Here is a 21,284-nt window from a genome sequence, read left to right as displayed (position 1 = left end):
GTTTATCCCAATTTACTATACCATAAGTCCATACTTGCTATATTTTTTAAGGACTTAAATCTAAGATCTTTAGTTAAAAAATTATGATATAGTACCTTAATACATTTTTTCGCTCAAGAATCTCTTTTGGATTTATGTGAATTTTTAGCATAGACTTTTTTTTTTCTTTTTATTTGTGTTATACTAAAATTATTTCTTTTGGGATCAACAAGGATTAAACTTTAAAACTTTTAATTTCTATAAGCTTTATATGATGTCATGAAATCAAAAGAAAAGAGGTTAGTCTCATTCTTGTGGTGATTTTATATATATATTTCTGGATCAAAGAAAAATATTTCGTGGTTCTTTATATTTATTCATCTGATCTTGTGCAACTCAATTCTATTGTCTCATAAATGTTAATAGCATCTGCACTCAAATAGCATGCAAAATAACGAGAAAAAAAAAGAAAAGAAAAAGAGACAAGTAGAAGAAGAATCTAACAAGTTTCAAAACAGTAATGTGGCTGGTTGATATTTAGCCACCATCTATGAGAATGATAGTCATAGTCATAGTCATAGTAATAACTTATAGGATCACTAGATTAATTGCTTCCAACCCAAACTCTTCCTCTCAAAGACAAACAAGCATTTGACTTAGACAAGAGGCCATTTATCATAAAATAAATAAATACCTTGGTGCCATTAATGAAGTGCCACAAGTTGAGATTTAATTATGTATATGTACAAAGTCAATGGGTTAATCAAAGGCTAAATAAGAAGTATATATGCATGTATTCCAGACTGTGTTAATAAAGTGAGAGGTTTCTAAATTCTAATAATTTCTACAACAAAGCCTTGGAGAGATATGAAGAGGATGTTAGCATCTAGCTCACCAGTCATGGTGCTGCTGTTTATGGTCTTTGCTGTGCTTGTCATGTTGCCGGAGGCCTCCGCAAAACGGTGGTTAGTAGGAGACAACATGGGTTGGAACTCTAATGTCAATTACAGTACTTGGGTGAAGGGAAAGCATTTCTACAATGGTGACTGGCTATGTAAGACTCAAACTCTCTTTATAGTGTGTGTCTATATGAATTGAAAATCCAATAGTAGTACAAATTTGAATCATAATAGAAGCTACTATTTCATGATTTAAATCCAACCATTTGCTTTGATTACCTTAATGCACAATACATGTCACGAACTTGGTGAGCGTGGATTTGAAGTTTTGAAACTTTTTGCTTCTCTATGGGCTTGATCTGAATTCAAGCATGATAATGGTAAGTTGCTAATGTCACTGACCAAGTTGGTTGTATCTCGAGCTTTTTTGGTTTCTTATTTTAAATCTTTGAACCTTGCATCAAATCTATGTTGTTGACTAAGGAAGAAAAAAGGAAAGACTATGAAAAGTAATTAGTCATTATAACATGAAAAGTAATTAAAAGAAAAAATTTGATTAGTCTAATTAAAGGTCTTACTAACTTCTAATCTTTTTTTCTAGTGGTTGTAACTTCCCTTTCTTTTTCCAATTTACGTTCGTCTTGCACCTCATTAAATTATTTTGCTTTCAAGTTTTTGTGTATGATAGGAACCAGATAGATGTACTAGAGGTGAACAAGAAAGACTATGAAAAATGCAATTCTGATCACCCTCTTCACAATTGGACCACCGGTGCCGGAAGAGATGATGTTCCATTAAACATGACTCGAAACTACTACTTCATCAGTGGCAAAGGAGGGTTCTGCTTTAAAGGCATGAAGGTAGCTATCCATGTTGAGAACCTGCCACCTCCACCAAAGGAGGATGACTCACAAATGGCTGATGCACCAGCATTACCCCCAGCAATAGCTGAAGCACCAACACTGGCACAGCCCCCGGTAGAGATCAGAGCACCAGCATCAGCATTACCCCCAACAATAGCCAAGGCAACAAGTCCGGCACAGCCCCCAGCAGAGACTGGAGCACCAACATTTTCCCCAGAAAGGGGTGGAGCACCAACATTGTCCTCAAGAACCCAGGTTCTTGTTATGGCTGTTGTCTTTGCCATTGGGGCAACTTGGGATACATTCATTCATTTCTGTTAGAAATCAAATAAGTTGTCTTTCATAATGGTAATTTTTGGCTTTCACGGGGATAATAGTTGTTGACCTCAAAATAAGTGGTTCATTAGTTGTTTCATTGCTGAAAATATATTCCTGCATTCTAATAGAAATAATTGTCCAATTTTAATTGTGCATAGAGAAATAATCTGTTCCTTAAAATCTGTTAGAATTCCAATTTAGCTCCCAAAATTTCCTCCGATATCTAGATTGTCAATCCATCGTATTACTAGATTTAACATAAACATCTAGACACAAGACATCAAGAAGATATTCCAGTTAAAAGCTTACAACAGCAATTGTTATGTACACACTCATCTAATCAACTTTTCCTAATGTAATGCAAAGTGCAGCTCAGAATCTCAGATAGTACTAAATCATAGACAAAATAGACAAAATACACAAAAAAAGATTTGTAGCAGTCACAAGCATATGTTGAATATAAAAAATGGTTTACCTGAATACCTAAGCTCAGAAACAAGTAATTACGCTCAGCATGAAAACTGTTGTTCAACTGGAACCAGGGTCAAGTACAGGAAGCCTGCAATGCAAACTGATTGATTTATCAGTCTGGTGAGTACCCGGAATAAAGAATTGGAATATCACTGTCAAACAACTACCCTGCGGTGCAATCCCATAGAAGGCGCAATCTGGTTTGGCCAAGTGACACTGGAGACTCTTGGCAAAGTGCTTTACACTCACTTGCACGGATTGACCATCACCTCTCAAAATCGACCTTGATGACCTTGACTGAGCACTGAGGTTTTGATCTTCAGCTGGAGCATCTGCTTTCTCTCCAATGACCATCAATTTCCGGAACTCAGCACCTAGACTGATCAGTGTTGCCGAAACTTCAACATGCAGATCACCATACTTACTAATGAAGACATTCAGTGAATCACCCAAATACTTCATCCGATCCACAAAGTTTTGCAATTGAACCAAATCCGGTGCCTATGTTATCAAACATGGCATGAGTGACATAGGGCACTGAGATAAAATGAGAACTGAAATGGCCTGACTTACATGGAATAAGAGGAAGTAACTAACTACTTACGTGTGTCCAAATAAACCATCTCAAGTAGCTAACTCTAACTAATGCTAAACAAACTCATCAAAACATTCTAACTGTGCTCTAAGGATGCTGCCGCTACTGGTGATAGTTACAAATATGATAGCATTGTATAGAGATGATTAAAAAACAGTTCAGGCAAAATGCAGAGTCTTTTCTTTTTTTTTTTTCTTATTTATTTATATGAAATCCTAAACTCACTGAATGATTAAAAATGTTTACAATAAATATTTAAAAGTAGTAACTATAACTAACTAGAATTAACTAACTTCTAACTAATGCCAATCAAGGCAAAAAAGATGAGTAAAGGTGCATAAATAAACAAGATTTGTACCAAAACCAGAAAATAACTAACTATTAAGAGTCAATAAACTGAATTAATATCTAACTAATACTAACCAAATTTTAATTTAACTATGGATATTAGATTTGCCTCTGTGCCCGAGTTTTTGGGAACTCAAATCCATAAGAAGATGAATAGATGGCTTATATACATAACAGCTTCTCACACTATTCTCTGAAATTGTAATCATCTGTTAGAATACTAGCTCTTTTGAAGTCTCTGACACTTTCTTCTGCATCAAATTACCCTTCACTTTAGGGAACTAATTCGACTTACTGAATATAATGTCAAAGATTAACTTGACTAAGAAATCAAATACTGAGAGCTTGTAAATGTCTTAAAATTATCAAAGACTGACATGAAAATTGAAGCTAGCTAACACTTAACTAACTAAAGTCAGACTAAACTAATAACTAATATTTAACTCATCAAGCTAGCTCAACTAGCCTTTTACAAACGTCAGCCATGAGTGTATGAACCAAAGAGATCTTACTCATCACTACCTAAATAAGAGTATGCAATCACAGTTTCACAATTGATTATATTTGGTCTCTATTCTCTATAAGTAAATGTGTAAGTAATTTTGGTTTCCGAAGTTTTAAGAAGTCAAAATAGTCCCTTAGGCCTCACATTTGTTACTTACAAGACTATTTTGACTCGTCAAAACTTAACAGAGACTAAAATGATTCACAAGTGTATCTACCGGTTCGTACATGATCATTAACCCATTCATAACTGAAGTCATCACATGAATTTTACAGATTTCATGTACTAGACTGAATCGCGAATACAAATTAAAGAACCACAAAACAAAGAGATTTCACTCATAACTACCTGAACAAGAGTCTGAGGCAGATCCTGCGCTGTTTCAAGTGCACTCTGAAGCTCCAAAACCTGAGTCCTCGACAGCGGCTTCGAGATCGGAACGTCCTGAATAACCGCCGACTTGTACCCGCGCGTCTCAAACGTCAAGAACGGCATCTGCTGCGTGCAATTCGGTGGAAGCTTCTTGACGAGCTTGATCTGGAGGCGATTATTGCTGCCGTCGGAGGAGGAGCCGCAGCAGACGGTGGCGGCGCTGCGGACAGCGCGGTGGAGGAGGGAGACGTCGACGGCGAAGGCGATGCGGTCGTCGTTCTGGCTGGAGATGCGGTAGTCGTCGAAGAGGGCTTCGCGGCGGAACTGCGCGACGGAGTGGAGACCGTGGCCGTTGAGGAGGTTGTGGAGGAAGGCGGCATGGTCGCGCGTGAGGTACACGTGGCAGGTCTTGCCGAGTTTGTCGAGTGCAGGGAGGAAGCGCTTCTCGAGGAGATAGACGCCGTTGTCGGTTAGGAATGCCTTGAACTTCATGGAGAGGCAGTGAATTGCGCCCGAGAAAGGGGATGGGATAATAAGACTTCAGAGTTCAAACTTGAGAGAAGGGAACTTCAATTTTTGCTGCTTGGTTTTCCCTCCCTTTTTGCCGGCCCGCGGGTTTTGCGGTGGTTTGGCGGGCTTTCTTTGTTTTTCTGTGTCTTGGACTCTTGGGCGATTTTTTTGGAAAATGCTCTTTCCATAGTTACAACAACTCAACAAGTTACACTGAATTTTATTTTGATACGTTATTTACACAGTCCTAATCATTATTTGTTTTTTAAAATAACTAGTGCAGCGGTATGTATTTGAAGAATTAAATTGTTGAAAATACCACATATATTATACAACACATTTATAAAATTATATGTTCTGAAAGATTTCTCTATATACATTTATTGTTGACTTTGATAACATGTATCCACTGTTTTGAATAAGTACTCGCAATCCAGCCTTCGAGTTGACTCTTGATAATGCTATATATAGTTGTCCATGTGTAAATACTGGTCTCAGTAAGTATAATCTAACAATACTTAGTGTCTGTCCCTGTGATTTGTTAATCGTCATAGCAAAAGAGACAATAATAGGAAACTGTCTACGTTGGAACCTGAAAGGTAAAGCTTGGTTATTGGGAATCATATTCATGCGGGATATTAGAACCACTTGACCTACCTTGTCACCTGTTAGTGTAATGCATTCGATCACGTGGTTACCCAATCTTCTGACTTGCAATCTTGTTCCGTTACATAACCCATTCGACTGATCAATGTTACGCAGTAGCATGACGGGAACACCAACTTTCAGAGTCAATTCGTGAGGTAGTAAACCAGAGCAATTGATAGCATTACAGACATCCTGTGATAACGTATCCAATTCAGATTCCATGTTTCCTTCTTCCACACATAAAGTGTCAGAGCTCAAATAAGTTTTCTCATCAGCGTTTACATGTTGCATAATGAAAGCATCAACCTCATTTACAACTTCCAATGTTGGGGCCAAGATTGATCTGTCCTTGAAAAAAGATGTTATCTGGATGTTAGACAATAGGTTGGGATAAACGAATTCCACCAGTTTCTCGAAATGCATCAATTACAATTTCGTCATGCATAAGCACAATCGACTCACCATCAATTGAATCTCCAGCAAGGCCGTCACCTATCCCCAACAACCACGTGGCAAATTCATCAATGTCTTTCAGTGTGGTAGTATTTAGGCCAACAGTTAAACGCATGTTCATCGTGAGCCTCAACACAGTACAGTGTTGCCACAAATAGGATGAGTTTATGGATGCCTGCACAATATCTTGTCTGGAACCCACTGGTATTACAGGCAATATCTGCCTAAAGTCCCCCCTTAAAACAACCACCTTTCCTCCGAATGGCAGTTCTGCGTTATAGTAAGGTTCAAACCTAAGAATGTCCCTCAAGCATTTGTCAAGAACCTTATAGCACAATTTATTTAGCATGGGTGCCTCATCCTATATAATAAGCTTTGCCTTGCAAACCAGCTTGCACAACGAAGTGCCTTGTTTAATGCAACAAACCGAGTCTTCGTTCAAGTCAATGGGTATTTTAAACCTTGAATGTCCTGTTCGTCCATTTGGAAGCAACAAAGAAGCAATACCGCTATGATGGTTTCAGTGGCTAAGAGAAGGGGGGGTTGAATCTTAGCCCCTTTTTTGCTTGCTAACACTTGCTGAACTTAGAGGAGACTTTTCTGTTTTTAGCTCGTCCCTAGCCACGAGACTTTTTCATTTTGTCTCGTCACTTGGAACGAGACATTTTTGGTTTTTGCTCCTGTGCAGTAGAAAAAAGAAATGGAGTAGGAGAGAAGGAAGATTACACCCAGATATATCCTGGTTCAGCTGCTAAGTGCAGTGCAGCCTACATCCAGTCTCCATCACAACAATGATGGAATTTCACTATAATCAACTTGATTACAAACTATAAAGTGCTAACCCAACTTACAAGGGGATTCCCACAGAATCATGAAACACAACATAGATGAACAAAGGAACTCTAAGACATCTATGGCTTTTTCTTTTAATTTTGCACTCTCTACCTTTTTTCGCTCTATGGCTTTTTCATACAAACCTCACTGTTTGCCTTTTTCCATGAGACTCAAGACATGACAAAATTAAACAGAAAAATACTAAACAGAATACATTGAAGGAGAAGAAAATCTGTAAGCTTAGGTAGCTCTGAGAATCCTGTGCCTTGCACTCTCACTGCTTACTTCTAACTCCTTGCTCCAAACAGTGGTTGTTCTCCCTTTTTTTATAGAAGAGAGAAGCCTCCACACTTGAAGCCAAAAACCCAAGCCAACTTCTTCTTCCTTCAAGAAACCGGTTCGGCCACACAAAGAGAGAAGAGATAACCATGCAATAACCAACATGCAATTACCTCTAGTCCTTCCTTGGTCATCACTATTCATCAATCCGAGCTCTCCATCCTTGGCTTGCTCTCCAAGATGGATTTCTGGCCCTTGATGCTTCATGATGATGATGGCTTCATCTGCTCCAATCTCTGCCTCTTCCATCACTTCGCCACTCTAGCTACTTCCTGTGGTGGTTGAGCAGAATCAAAGACAAGCCATCTCCTCCAAGAATCTCACCTTGCTGGCTGAGATCTTCTTCTTCCTTTTTGAGCATGAAGAACCCAAGATTACCTCACCAAATCTATCCATATTTGGTAACAATCTCAGCCACAGCTCATTTTTATTTTAGTATGTTTTCTTGCCATCATTAGCTTGATGGTCTTGATGCATGCAGCTCCTTCTTTCTTTTGGTAGCTGAACATAGCTTCCATTATTTCCTGGACAATGACTGAAGAAGAAGAAAGAAGGAGAGAGAAGAGAGAATCTGAAGAAAAGCAATTCAAAGTGATTAAACAAATTAATTGAAAATAACTTGCTTTTACTTCCCTTAGAGTGGTGTGTAGCAATGATGCCCTCAATCAAATCAATGTCAAATTCTCTCTCATGTTTCCAATGCTAGCAATTAAGTTTTGAAGTCCATCTCTAATAAGGAAATGGAATCCGTTGAAAGCATGGAGCCAAATTATTTTCTTTTTAACTTGGTTTCGGACCAAGCTTGGAAACATTCATCAAAAATAATATTGGGCTTGGTAGTAACAAAATTTAATCTGGCCCAATTGGTAACATTTGCTTTCCTGATGAATTTTTGGATCATGCATAAAACACATAAGAAAGCATTTTTAGTTTGATTAAGTTGGCCCAAGTAACATAACAAAATCAATTCAGCCATATTCATCATATATTATCAAAACTAAAGGCTGAATGTGATTGGGCTTGCACCAGAATTATTTTTTCGGCCCAAGTAAATCCTGCACAGCAAAATTAATTTAATTAACATATATAGATTAGATTAATAATTTTGCTGTTAATAATGTTTGATCATCATCAATTTAATTTAGAGTTTTCCAAACTCATCAATCTCCTCCTTGATGACAAACATTATTAAAATTGAAATGGAAAATTTTTTTTTAAAAAAAATTGAGTATGAGTACTCCCTTTGAAGGTTGAATTTCTCCCCCTTTCTAAATGTCACATGGCTCCCCCTTGATGTATGCTTATTTTACCAAGGGAAGCACTAACCTGTAACATTTTAATCAAGCTTCAAGAACAATGTTATTTAGCATATTATATGATGCTAAATGCTTGATTTATGAGCAGTTTTAAATTGATAACCAAAACTCATTTGATATCATAAACTGATTTACTGCTCAAACTTTACACACATCAACTGATTCCAAAACAATGTATTTGAAAAAATTTTCAAATATTTTCAATCAAGATATCAGAGCAATATTATTCAAGTAAGGAAGATATTTTTGAATCACTCATGATCACATCAAAAACATTACAGCTGTTAGATATCACAGTTTAAAGGAACTGCCAAAAATAAATTTTCAAACCAACATGTTTACCAAGATGAATAAGAATATTCCTATTTCAATACAAGCATGTTCATCAAGATAAATCAACAACCAGGCATTCATATGATCAATACAAATATTTTGTCAAACATCATCATAAACCAAATGCCAAATGTATTTCCAACAGCAGTAACCATAGTGAAACAAATGCAATAACAACATGCATTCTTTGAACAAGGGTGATCATGAATTTTCAATTGAAAATTTCATCCCCTGTTTCAGCAAATCCTCCCCTATTTTATTAGTTTCAATTTCAATTTTGGAAACTAATTTTCTTCCCCCTTTTGTCATCAAGGGGCACCTGCACAAAATATGAACAACACAACAAAATATCCATAATAAAGTAACAAGAGTGTATCAAAGTACCATAGAGCAGTGAGTATCGAGTCATGCTCCTACAAAAAACAGATTGAGCCTAATGGAGCCAATATCAAATAAAAGTAAGGAAACAGTCATTAATCATCAGAAAGATTGAACTCTGAATCGGAATCATCTTCGTAATCCCCTGTCCCCATTTCATCATCAAAGCTCTTAATCATGAAGCCAACCCTTTCGTGACACTTCTTCCAAGCCCTTTCCTGTTCATATTCCAATTTTCGGGCAGTCTTGTGGGATTTGAACATCAACTTGGACATGTTGCGGAACTCACTGAGCACCTCCCGGATTGATGCAGTGACATTTGAGAGTTCAGGACGGCTCTCCAGATCGCTGAGAGATGGTTCAGAGTGAACAGACTGCTTGCCTTTCTTGCTCGAAACTCCTCCTCCTTTAATCATTGAAACCTTGTTCTCAACAGATTCATTAGACAAATCAACCTTAAAATACTCAAATATACACGTGAGGAACATGCTATATGGAAGATTAGCCTTTTTAGTACTTTTAACTGCTTCCCACATATGACGTATCATAATATACGCAAATGAAATTGGAGTAGAAGTGATAAGAGCAAAGAGAATGATAGAATCAGAAACTATTACTTTATGATGAGAGCCACTTTGTGGAGTGAGGATGTGAGTGATGATACGGTGCAATAGAGAGTTTTCAGGGCCGAGTGCTTGATGAGTTGGGATTAGTCCATCTAAACCTGAAAGATTTGCACAGATGTGTTGCAAGACTGTTTGCTGTGCAACGCCAACTTGATCATCCCACTTATCAATCATGTAAACTTTTGGTCCTTCATCTTCATACCCAAGAGCAGCACCTATGATTTGAGGGGTGAGGGTCATATAAACACGCTTGACGTAAGAATGGATCGAGCCATCAATTAAACGCATGTTTGCATAGAACTCCCGGACCAGCCCCGGGTAAACAAGTTTCTGAATCTGAACCAAGGGGGTCCATTTTAGAGCATCAAACAGAGAAGAAAAGTTGATTCTTTTGTTGGCCAGGTTTTCAAGATTCACCAAGTAAGAGGGGCAGAGATGACGTTTCATCAGAACATCTTTGTGAAACTCATAGAAAGCACATGAGTAGAACCGAGAAGGATCAAAATGTGAGTGATTTTTGTGATGCTTGTTCTTGAATTCAAGTTACTCCAAATTCGCAGGTTCCTTAGTATCATGTAACACAAAGCTTTTCTGCTTCTTTCGAGAGCTTCTTGCATGTGGGGTGGATCTTTTCGGAGGTGATTGAGGGGGCGAGGTATGTGACTCGTCTTCATCCTCTTCAACACTAGGTTCCTTGGTCTTTCCAGTTTTGCCTCTCCCTGAAGTTTTCTGAGCAACTACCTTACGTCGCATGGTTTCGGTCTTTTTGGAAGGAGGGGAATAAGTAGAAGAGGAGGTTGAATGGAGATGGATATACGTATGGGTTGGAGGTGATGAAAAAGGTGGTTTTTTTGGAATGGGGGTTCGGTTACTTCTCCTAAGTGCAGTTTTCTTTTTCATGATAAGATGAATGGAGAAGTTGAATATGAAAGGGTGAATGTCGAAAGAGAGTGAGGGTGGAAGGAGGTTAGTGGTGCATTAAATGTGGATTGGAGAGAGATGATGGGGAAGTTAATGACCATAATGGCGCGGTTATTAACCAAATAGGAGTTTCAAAAAATGATAAAAAGGGAGTTTCCTTGAATCAAGGGATTAGTTGGAAGGAAAAGATATGATTTGACAACATGCTTCTTCCAACAATATATGAAAAGACAATCCAAGGGATTTTGTGATTTTATTTTTCAAAGAAAGAATAACTAACTAAATTGCCATGGTGGGGTCAGGAATTATTAGGTGGGGCCCATGAAAATTTAAATCTGCGTTGCCTCCCCCTTGATCATAGCTCATCTATCAAGCCTGCATTTTTATCTCGTCCTAACCTACGAGACAAAACTGAACAGAGTTAAAAGTTCACAGATTTTCAATGAAACTTAAATCAAACATTCCCAAACTTTTTCTCAAGGTGCAGAATCTGTCTTCACAGAGGGGTTTTGTAAAAATATCAGCAATTTGATCTTCAGATTTTACAAATTGAATATCAATAGTTCCCTTTTGCACATGTTCTCTAATGAAATGATATTTAATTTCAATGTGCTTTGTTCTTGAGTGCAAAACAGAATTTTTTGAAATGTTTACAGCACTCATATTATCACAAAATAAGGGTATACTATTGATTTTTAATTTGTAATCTTCTAATTGTGTTTTTAACCAAATTAATTGAGTGCAACATGCGGATGCGGAAATGTATTCTACTTCAGCTGTGGATAAAGCCACTGTGGCTTGCTTTTTGCTTGACCACATATTGAGTGAGCTTCCAAGGAAGCAACACATACCGGATGTGCTTCGTCTATCCACTCTATCTCCCGCAAAATCTGCATCACAAAACCCTACTGCACAAAAGTCATCAGATTTAGGATACCATAATCCATAATCACAAGTTCCCTTAATGTATCTAATGATGCGTTTAACAGCCGTGAGATGGGATTCTTTTGGGTGAGATTGGAACCTTGAACATACACCCACACTTTGGACAATGTCCGGTCTAGAGGAGGTAAGGTACATGAGTGAACCTATCATTCCCCTATACCTTGTTTCATCCACATCTTGACCATCATCATCCTTTTCAAGTTTTGTGTTGGGATGCATCGGTGTACCCATTGATTTGGAATTTTCTAGGCCAAACTTTTTAATAAGTTCTTTTGCATACTTTCTTTGGTAAATAAAAGTACCGCTAGGAGTTTGTTTAATTTGGAGGCCAAGAAAGAAAGTAAGCTCTCCCATTAAACTCATTTCAAACTCACTAGTCATGAGTTTTCCAAACTCTTCACACAAGGAAATGTTGGTCGATCCAAATATAATGTCATCAACATAAACTTGAATAAGGAGTATATCATCATTAGATGCTTTAATAAATAAAGTAGTGTCGGTGGTACCCCTTTGAAATTGATTTTCCAACAAGAAGGCACTAAGCCTTTCATACCAAGCTCTTGGAGCTTGTCTAAGACCATAAAGAGCCTTAGTTAATTTGAAAACATGATTTGGAAACTCTTTTTGTTCAAAACCGGGGGGTTGTGCCACATACACTTCTCTATCAATAAAGCCATTAAGGAAAGCACACTTAACATCCATTTGAAACCTTTTGAAACCTTTATGGGCGGCATAGGCAAGAAGCAATCTAATTGCTTCTATTCTAGCTACCGGAGCAAAAGACTCATCAAAATCTATACCCTCTTCTTGATCGTAACCTTGGGCCACTAATCTAGCCTTGTTATGAACAACTTGTCCATCCTCACCAAGCTTATTTTTAAATACCCACTTAGTACCGGTAACTTTCTTACCGTCCGGATGAGGTACTAGTGTCCAAACCTCATTCTTGTCAAATTGAGCAAGCTCCTCTTGCATTGCTTTAACCCATAATGGGTCCTCAAGAGCTTGTTTAACATTGTTGGGCTCTATTTGTGACAAGAGAGCAAGATTGCTAGGTTCGGTTTGCCTTTTGGTGGATGATCTTGTTGTTACTCCTTGGGAGGGATTACCAATGATGAAGTCATGAGGATAACCCCTCATGGACTTCCATTCTCTAGGCTTTCGGACAGGTGTAGAGCTTTGATGAACTTCTGGTGGTCTCACTGTTTCAGTTGCTCGTGCCTGCTCAGGAAACAAAATGGAAATGTCTCCTCCAATCTGACAAGACAAAACTGGACTGGCAGATTCTTCATTCTGAACAGATTTGGGATTTTCTTTGCTTGTTCCAGCTTCTTCACCATCTGAATCATTATCTATCACAGTATTGGGAATTAAGTTAGAATCACAAAAAGTAACATGTATGGATTCCTCTATAGTCCTATGCTCCTTAAGATAAATTCTATAGGCCTTGCTCGTGGTAGAATATCCAACAAATATTCCTTCATAGGATTTTGGATCAAACTTTCCAAGATTTTCTTTATTATTAAGCACAAAACATTTGCATCCAAAAACATGAAAGTACTTAAGATTTGGAGGGGTTCCTTTCCATAGCTCATAAGGGGTTTTCTTTAACCCTTTTCTAATGATCGTTCTATTCAAAATATAACATGCTGTGTTCACAGCTTCAGCCCATAAAAATTTAGGAATCTCATTCTCACATAGCATAGCCCTGGTCATCTCTTGAAGGCTTCTATTCCTTCTTTCAACCACCCCATTTTGTTGGGGGGGGGGGGTTCTAGGGCATGAGAAATTATGAGAAATTCCTAAGTCATCACAGAATTTTTCAAAGTATTGATTTTCAAATTCTCTTCCATGATCACTTCTCAAATGAGCAATTTTCAAATCCTTTTCAGTTTGAATTTTCTTGCAAAGAGTGGAAAAGACATGAAAAGCATCAATCTTATGAGCAAGAAAAAGTACCTAACCAAATCTAGAGTAATCATTTACCACCACAAGACCATAGTGTTTTCCTCCTAAACTTTGAGTTCTAGTAGGACCAAAAAGATCAATATGTAACATCTCCAATGGCCTTTTGGTTGAGATTCCATCTTTTGATTTAAAAGAGGATTTTACTTGTTTGCCCAATTGGCAAGCATCACAAGTAAGATCCTTATCAAACTTGATGTTTGGAATTCCTCTAACCAAGTTCTTTTTGACTAGCTTAGAAATTTGGTACATGCTAGCATGGCCCAATTTTCTATGCCAAAGCCATTTTTCAGATTCAAGAGATGTAAAGCATGTTACATTTTGTTCCGTTAAATCCTCAAGAGTTAATCCATACACATTGTTACACCTTTCAGCTTCAAATAAAATATCCCCAGTTTTCTCACAAACAACTAAACAAACAAACTTCTTAAAAACAACTTCAAAACCCAAATCACATAATTGACTAACACTAAGCAAATTATGTTTCAAACCATGTACAAGGAGAATATCATTTATACAAGAAGAAAAATTTTTACCAACTTTTCCAACAGCCACTATTTTTCCTTTTGCATCATCACCAAAAGTGACAAGGCCTCCATCATATTCATCAAGCTTTATGAAGAAGGTTGTCTTTCCGGTCATATGCCTAGAACATCCGCTGTCCATAAACCACATATTTTCTTTCCGTTTGGATGCTAGGCACACCTACAAAACAAACTTAAGTGACCTTAGGTATCCAAATTTTCTTGGATCCTTTCACGTTAAACCATCTCCTATGTCCTAAGCCATTGTAATCAAAAACAACTTTACAAACTTTATCACCAATCATTCTTTCACCAAAGAAACATTGAATAGGAAAGTGTCCATTTCGTTTACATAGCCTACAAAATCTTGGAGTTGCTGTTTTGTTAAAGTAGGTGGGGTCTTGATACCTTGTATCATTTGAAGATGAAGCAATGTTTTCAAAGTGAGATTTTTCAGATTTATAAAACCCCAACCCAGCCTTGTCATAAAGAGGTTTTTGACTAGCCAAGATTTGATTCAGATTTTCAGAACTTTGGGTGAATTTGGCTAAGTCTTCCTTAAGCCTTTTAACCTCTTTAAGCAACTCTTCATTTTGCTTAAAACAATCTACATATGCAAGAATGGAATGATTACTTTCACAGCTCTTAATTTGGGCTCTTAACTGCTTATTTTCCTCAACAAAATCACAAGCAGTTTCGGCCTCTCTTACTTTCTCTTTAAGAAAACTATTTTCAGCTTTAAGAATGGTGATTTGTTGTTCAAGCTCTTGATTTTCCAGCAGAAAACATCTTATTTTTTCAGAAAGGTGGTCTATCATAAGATGAAGATCTTCAGTGTTAGGGTTATGAAAGACTACCTGATCTATGTGATGTGCCATGAGACATGATTGTGACTTGGTCTCGGTTTCCAAGTCATTTTCCAAGTCTTCTCATGAGGCCCTCAGTCCCTTCTTCTTTACTCTTTTCGGCTTCTCCTCCTTCTTTAACTTGGGACAATCAGATCTGAAATGCCCCATTTCCTTGCAATTGTAACAGGTTACTTTGCTAAGGTCTTTCTTCATCTTCTTTGAGCTGCTGCCTTTACCTTTGAGCTTCACCATTTTCCTGAATTTTTTTGCAAACAACATAAACTCATTTTCAGAAGAGTTATCACTGGATTCATCATCCAGAGGGTTAGTCACAGAAGAAAAAGCAATTCCTTTCTTTTTTGAATCTTTTTTCAAATAGGTGTTTTCAAAAGCAAGAAGATTTCCTCTCAAATCATCAACTGTCATGGAATCTAAGCCACTACTCTCATAAATAATTAAAGCTTTTGTTTCCCACTCTTTTGTAAGACATCTCAACACTCTTCTCACTAGCACATATTCTGAATGTGTAATTCCCAGAGCATCTAAGCCAACAATGATGGTGTTGAACCGTTCGAACAGTTCATCAATGGATTCTCCTTCCTTCATTGCAAACATTTCATATTCTCTGTTCAACATGTCTGTCCGAGTCTTCTTAACAATGGTGGTTCCTTCATGAGTGATTTATAGCTTGTCCCAGATTTCCTTTGCCGTTGTGCATCGTGATACCCGTTGGTACTCCTCAAAGCTGATAGCACAGTTGAGCAGGTTTACTGCCTTGGCATTTAATTCTACCTTCTTCCTATCTTCCTCAGTCCATCTTGCTTCTGGTTTGAGAGAGACTACTCCTTCAGCACTTGTGGTAGTTGGAAATTGAGGCCCTTCCAGGATAATCTTCCAAAGTCTGTAATCCACTGCTTGTACAAATATCTTCATCCTTTCCTTCCAATAGGTATAATTTTTCCCATTGAAAAGAGGAGGTCTGTTGCTTGATTGACCTTCAGTCAGATTATAGGACACCACATTTGCGCCACTGTTTTCTGCCATGAGGATCTTTACTCCAAGCTGCAAAGCTTGATCTCTTTGAGACCAAGCTCTGATACCAATTGATGGTTTCAGTGGCTAAGAGAAGGGGGGGTTGAATCTTAGCCCCTTTTTTGCTTGCTAACACTTGCTGAACTTAGAGGAGACTTTTTTGTTTTTAGCTCGTCCCTAGCCACGAGACTTTTTCATTTTGTCTCGTCACTTGGAACGAGACATTTTTGGTTTTTGCTCCTGTGCAGTAGAAAACAAAAATGGAGTAGGAGAGAAGGAAGATTACACCCAGATATATCCTGGTTCAGCTGTTAAGTGCAGTGCAGCCTACATCCAGTCTCCATCACAACAATGATGAAATTTCACTATAATCAACTTGATTACAAACTGTAAAGTGCTAACCCAACTTACAAGGGGATTCCCATAGAATCATGAAACACAACATAGATGAACAAAGGAACTCTAAGACATCTATGGCTTTTTCTTTTAATTTTTCACTCTCTGCCTTTTTTCGCTCTATGGCTTTTTCATACAAACCTCACTGTTTGTCTTTTTCCATGAGACTCAAGACATGACAAAATTAAACAGAAAAATACTAAATAGAATACATTGAAGGAGAAGAAAATCTGTAAGCTTAGGTAGCTCTGAGAATCCTGTGCCTTGCACTCTCACTGCTTACTTCTAACTCCTTGCTCCAAACAGTGGATGTTCTCCCTTTTTTATAGAAGAGAGAAGCCTCCACACTTGAAGCCAAAAACCCAAGCCAACTTCTTCTTCCTTCAAGAAACCGGTTCGGCCACACAGAGAGAGAAGAGATAACCATGCAATAACCAACATGCAATTACCTCTAGTCCTTCCTTGGTCATCACTCTTCATCAATCCGAGCTCTCCATCCTTGGCTTGTTCTCCAAGATGGATTTCTGGCCCTTGATGCTTCATGATGATGATGGCTTCATCTGCTCCAATCTCTGCCTCTTCCATCACTTTGCCACTCTAGCTACTTCCTGTGGTGGTTGAGCAGAATCAAAGACAAGCCATCTCCTCCAAGAATCTCACCTTGCTGGCCGAGATCTTCTTCTTCCTTTTTGAGCATGAAGAACCCAAGATTACCTCACCAAATCTATCCATATTTGGTGACAATCTCAGCCACAGCTCATTTTTATTTTAGTATGTTTTCTTGCCATCATTAGCTTGATGGTCTTGATGCATGCAGCTCCTTCTTTCTTTTGGTAGCTGAACATAGCTTCCATTATTTCCTGGACAATGACCGAAGAAGAAGAAAGAATGAGAGAGAAGAGAGAATCTGAAGAAAAGCAATTCAAAGTGATTAAACAAATTAATTAAAAATAACTTGCTTTTACTTCCCTTAGAGTGGTGTGTAGCAATGATGCCCTCAATCAAATCAATGTCAAATTCTCTCTCATGTTTCCAATGCTAGCAATTAAGTTTTGAAGTCCATCTCTAATAAGGAAATGGAATCCGTTGAAAGCATGGAGCCAAATTGTTTTCTTTTTAACTTGGTTTCGGACCAAGCTTGGAAACATTCATCAAAAATAATATTGGGTTTAGTAGCAACAAAATTTAATCTGGCCCAATTGGTAACATTTGCTTTCCTGATGAATTTTTGGATCATGCATAAAACACATAGGAAAGCATTTTCAGTTTGATTAAGTTGGCCCAAGTAACATAACAAAATCAATTCAGCCATATTCATCATATATTATCAAAACTAAAGGCTGAATGTGATTGGGCTTGCACCAGAATTATTTTTTTGGCCCAAGTAAACCCTGCACAGCAAAATTAATTTAATTAACATATATAGATTAGATTAATAATTTTGCTGTTAATAATGTTTGATCATCATCAATTTAATTTAGAGTTTTCCAAACTCATCACGCTAGATGCCACGTTTAGAACAATTTCATCTCTACTTCGTATTGCTGCTGATAAAGTCTTATAGAGATACATCTTTCCAGTACCTCCATAACCATAAATAAAAAAAAACCTCCATCATTCACATCTACGGCCTTCATAATCACTTCGAATGCTTTCCTTTGATCTACATTCATTTCTGTGAAGTTTTTAGTAAACTCATCGTGTAGAACACCACGGTCAAAGTTCAGTTCATCCATGATCAAACGATCGTCTAACCCTTCTACAGAGGTAATACTTGGAAAAGGCATTTGACAGAATTCTTTAAGCGATCTACCATTAGCCTGGAGTTTTTTCCCTATCTTTGAAAGGGTGAGAGATTCATGATTTGGTCCTCGGAAAGTTGCAAGTCTATCACCGATATACAAAGATAGAGTTGTCAGATATGTGAATTTAAGTTAACGAAAAGATAATTTGGAACCAAACAACAAAGATATAAGTGTTAAACTCACCTGCAGAATGCAATTTTTTTCTACGATTATATAAGATGTCCTCAGATAGCACACCATAACACTGTTGCCAAACGATTTCAGGTCTACCAATGTTGTTTGACAATAAGAGGACGACAAAAAGGTTGCGCATGTAAGCTGCAGATGCCCAAGAACTCGCTTCTAAGATTGCATCAATAAATTCTTTATCTTCTTGTAGAAGCCCCAATGCATAGCATGCTTCCTTGAACGTAGTATACACCACGCTCTCAACCGTCCGCAAGTCAACAAAACTCAAACAACCTTTTTGAATATTAAGTAGAAGCCTGAGGTAATAGTCTTCACCATTGCCACGTGGGACATGAGTTAATCTGCCAATTGAGAAGCCTTGTTTCCTAGGCATCCACATGGACATATCTTCTTTCCAAACAAATTTGGTTGGAAACTGACTATAGGTAAGCACGCGACCAGATGCAAACAGTCTATTTGCAAGCATCCATGCTAGGATCTTTGTTGGCTTGCCGTCAACCCTGTCGATGACATCAACTATGTTCTCATAGTCTTTAAAAATCACGGGATGTTCGTTGGTAAGTGAAAAGGGAGTCTGACAACCGATGGTTCCTTAAGTTGTATCTCATACCCAAATATTCTCCATGCAGCTTCACATGCAGATATGTACCTACAATCGTAGTAATTTCTGATCTCATCAATTACCTTTTCGAGCTGTCCTTCGCCATTGCTCTGGAAGAAAGAAGCCGTGACTCTATCATTTCCCTTGTGAACGTATTTAAACAAATATTTTATGGCAGATGTCTGACATGTATGCTCAACGTTAATGTGGCAAGCATACTTTAGCAATAGAGATGGGTTGTACGGAACTATGTATGCATTATCGAGAACTGTGTTCTTCTTCATGATTGTTCTACCGTTGTCTAGCCGTCTGTATTTGGGGAACCCGGCTTCATCAATTACAGTCCGTGATCTAAATTGTTTTGGAAAAAACTTTGAGCACCACCCATTGGACATGCATGGGCTGATATTGTTGTATCTTTCACATGGACCATGAATCATGAACTTCTCAATAGCTGCGTAGAGTCTAGGTCTCTTGCGCTTGTCGGGGATTTCGGCTGATATGAGCTTGTCTATATCCTCGGGTGATTTAGGCTTATACAGTGGGTGCATGAATAACAATATATGAGCATGTGGTAACCCTCGTTTCTGGAATTCCACTGTGCAGACATCTGGACATGGTAATACACAATTATGGGAGTTCAATAAATTTATGAATATACATAAATTAAGATATACATACAGCCAGTTATTTTCCCGAAGAACCTTCCTTGCTTGAAGTCTGCAATTAACTCACTTAGCTTTATGTTAAAAATCCGTGAAACTATGTCTGGCCTGTCCTCTGCTTTTAATTTGGTGTCTTTCAGTAGACGTTTAATCTCATCCCATTCGGAATTGCATGTTATGGTGATAAAGTAACTCGGGTAGCCAGCATACCTGCATATTGCGAAGGCATCTTTACAATGGTTAAACATGTATCTGGGTCCACCAGTGAAACTACTTGGAAGGATTATCCTCTATCTAATTGACACAGCATTAGCTTCTCCCATGATGAATGACTCATGGAGTGCACTATATTTGTCCACCCTCAGTTTTGGTTGATTGTTCCTAATGAAGCTAAGTCGTTCAGACTCTCATGGTATATGCATCAACCAAGAATTGCTGAAATAACCTCCTTGATTGGAAAAGGATAGGTGACTCATTGAACCGCATTTGCAGTCGGTAGGCAAAAAACTATCTCATGCTAATGGTCTTCCTTTTCTTAGTACGGTCAAACCCGTAACGAATAGATGTCTCAATGCCCAATCTAAAATCATCTTCTCCATAAGGAAACAATAAGGGGTATTGAAGAGCCAAGTATAACGGGTGTAAAACATCTATTCTTTGCAATCTGTTTGACGTTGATTCTATTATAATATCTCTTTCAAGAATGGAGTCATCAATGTCACCTACAATTAGAATGGCAACCTCAGACACAGTTGGTAAGTTATATACTCTTCCGTCCTTCTCACGCTTTCTAATTAGCTTCAATTTGATTTCTGGATTAGAACCCTCAACGAACCTATCTCTAGCAAAACGGAAATTCTTTGCAAAAGGGTTGTGAAGATCTAACATCTCTTTTAGTTCATACACAATCTGCGCCTCAATTATGTTGGATTTTGTTTCAGAACTGAAATCACACAAATGAACTACACCGTAAATTATACATTTTCATGGGGAAATATAAATAGTTTTTAATCGTGCCACTAATAATTACATTGAAAATGGTCCTGAATAACAGGAATGGATCCTCTCAATTTTTTTAACAATTGAGGAGTATAGTGTGATCGCTAACGCATCAATACTTTCACTCTTGTTCTACTTATAAAATTAATAGTGACAAATCACACTATACCCCTCAATTCTGAAAAAAATTTAGAGTATCCATTCCTGTGAATAACAAATTAGAAGAAATACTTTACAGCAGTTATTCTATTGTTAGCTTCATTCTCGGTGTCGTATATGTACAACTGTGCAAACCTCGGCCTTTCATCGATGGTAGGAAGCAAACTCCCAATTGAATGATAGTTTTGACCGCTTATTGAAAAACATGGTGGTGCTGAGCCATTATTAATAACCCGATTGACTTTTCCGGCCATGGATGTAAATGCAAACATGGAGTTAAATTTTTTTATATTCTTTTTGAAATATCTCCCTTTGTCATCATTCAAACTGTGCAAATCTTGTAGAACTTGTGGTACCGTGTTTAGCAGTGGCAGCTCGACTTTACCATCCATGCAACAAAGGCCAAATCTGGGGACTCTATTCCTCTTGCTTTTCGATAGTCTCTCAC

At 37.8% G+C, this 21,284-nt stretch overlaps 3 protein-coding genes across 6 annotated transcripts; 1 reads left to right on the top strand and 2 right to left on the bottom strand.

Annotated features, from left to right (window-relative positions):
- Nucleotides 1–655: 655 nt before the first annotated feature.
- LOC112782897 (uncharacterized) lies at nt 656–5,072 on the bottom strand. 4 transcript variants are annotated; one of them, XM_072229801.1, is made up of 4 exons: nt 4,327–5,013; nt 2,698–3,031; nt 2,535–2,618; nt 656–2,055 (listed from the first exon to the last, which is right to left on the bottom strand). In XM_072229801.1, the coding sequence occupies exons 1-3, from the start codon at nt 4,840–4,842 to the stop codon at nt 2,569–2,571; spliced, it is 900 nt and encodes a 299-aa protein (XP_072085902.1). In that variant the 5' UTR covers nt 4,843–5,013; the 3' UTR covers nt 656–2,055; nt 2,535–2,568. The 4 variants fall into 4 exon arrangements, 3 of the variants coding, with proteins under 3 accessions (XP_072085902.1, XP_025681344.1, XP_025681342.1); XR_011878599.1 differs by having other exon boundaries at nt 2,535–3,031; nt 4,327–5,072; XM_025825559.3 differs by having other exon boundaries at nt 656–2,618.
- On the top strand, nt 847–2,201 carry LOC112782898 (early nodulin-like protein 17). The gene is made up of 2 exons (XM_025825560.2): nt 847–1,033; nt 1,551–2,201. Exons 1-2 carry the CDS (start codon nt 847–849, stop codon nt 2,060–2,062), a joined length of 699 nt encoding a protein of 232 aa, XP_025681345.1. The 3' UTR covers nt 2,063–2,201.
- Nucleotides 5,073–5,208: 136 nt separating the features above from the next.
- On the bottom strand, nt 5,209–6,310 carry LOC112786433 (uncharacterized). The gene is made up of 2 exons (XM_025829809.1): nt 5,939–6,310; nt 5,209–5,856 (listed from the first exon to the last, which is right to left on the bottom strand). Exons 1-2 carry the CDS (start codon nt 6,308–6,310, stop codon nt 5,209–5,211), a joined length of 1,020 nt encoding a protein of 339 aa, XP_025685594.1.
- Between the last annotated feature and the right edge of the window lie 14,974 nt (nt 6,311–21,284).

The sequence above is a fragment of the Arachis hypogaea genome, chromosome 20 (assembly GCF_003086295.3).
Source record: "Arachis hypogaea cultivar Tifrunner chromosome 20, arahy.Tifrunner.gnm2.J5K5, whole genome shotgun sequence".
Taxonomy (NCBI): Eukaryota; Viridiplantae; Streptophyta; class Magnoliopsida; order Fabales; family Fabaceae; genus Arachis; species Arachis hypogaea.
This window is presented reverse-complemented; position numbering and strand designations above follow the sequence as displayed.

What these genes read in the sequence shown, in the direction of transcription:
- LOC112782898 (XM_025825560.2), top strand. Translation starts at nt 847, where the DNA reads ATGAAGAGGATGTTAGCATCTAGCTCACCAGTCATGGTGCTGCTGTTT. An exon ending in CTACAATGGTGACTGGCTAT is followed by an intron (nt 1,034 to 1,550) that starts GTAAGACTCAAA and finishes TTTGCTTTCAAG; the next exon opens with TTTTTGTGTATGATAGGAAC.
- LOC112782897 (XM_025825557.3), bottom strand. Translation starts at nt 4,842, where the DNA reads ATGAAGTTCAAGGCATTCCTAACCGACAACGGCGTCTATCTCCTCGAG. An exon ending in TGCCTCAGACTCTTGTTCAG is followed by an intron (nt 3,032 to 4,326) that starts GTAGTTATGAGT and finishes TTGATAACATAG; the next exon opens with GCACCGGATTTGGTTCAATT.
- LOC112786433 (XM_025829809.1), bottom strand. Translation starts at nt 6,310, where the DNA reads ATGCTAAATAAATTGTGCTATAAGGTTCTTGACAAATGCTTGAGGGAC. An exon ending in TGCTTATGCATGACGAAATT is followed by an intron (nt 5,857 to 5,938) that starts GTAATTGATGCA and finishes TCTTTTTTCAAG; the next exon opens with GACAGATCAATCTTGGCCCC.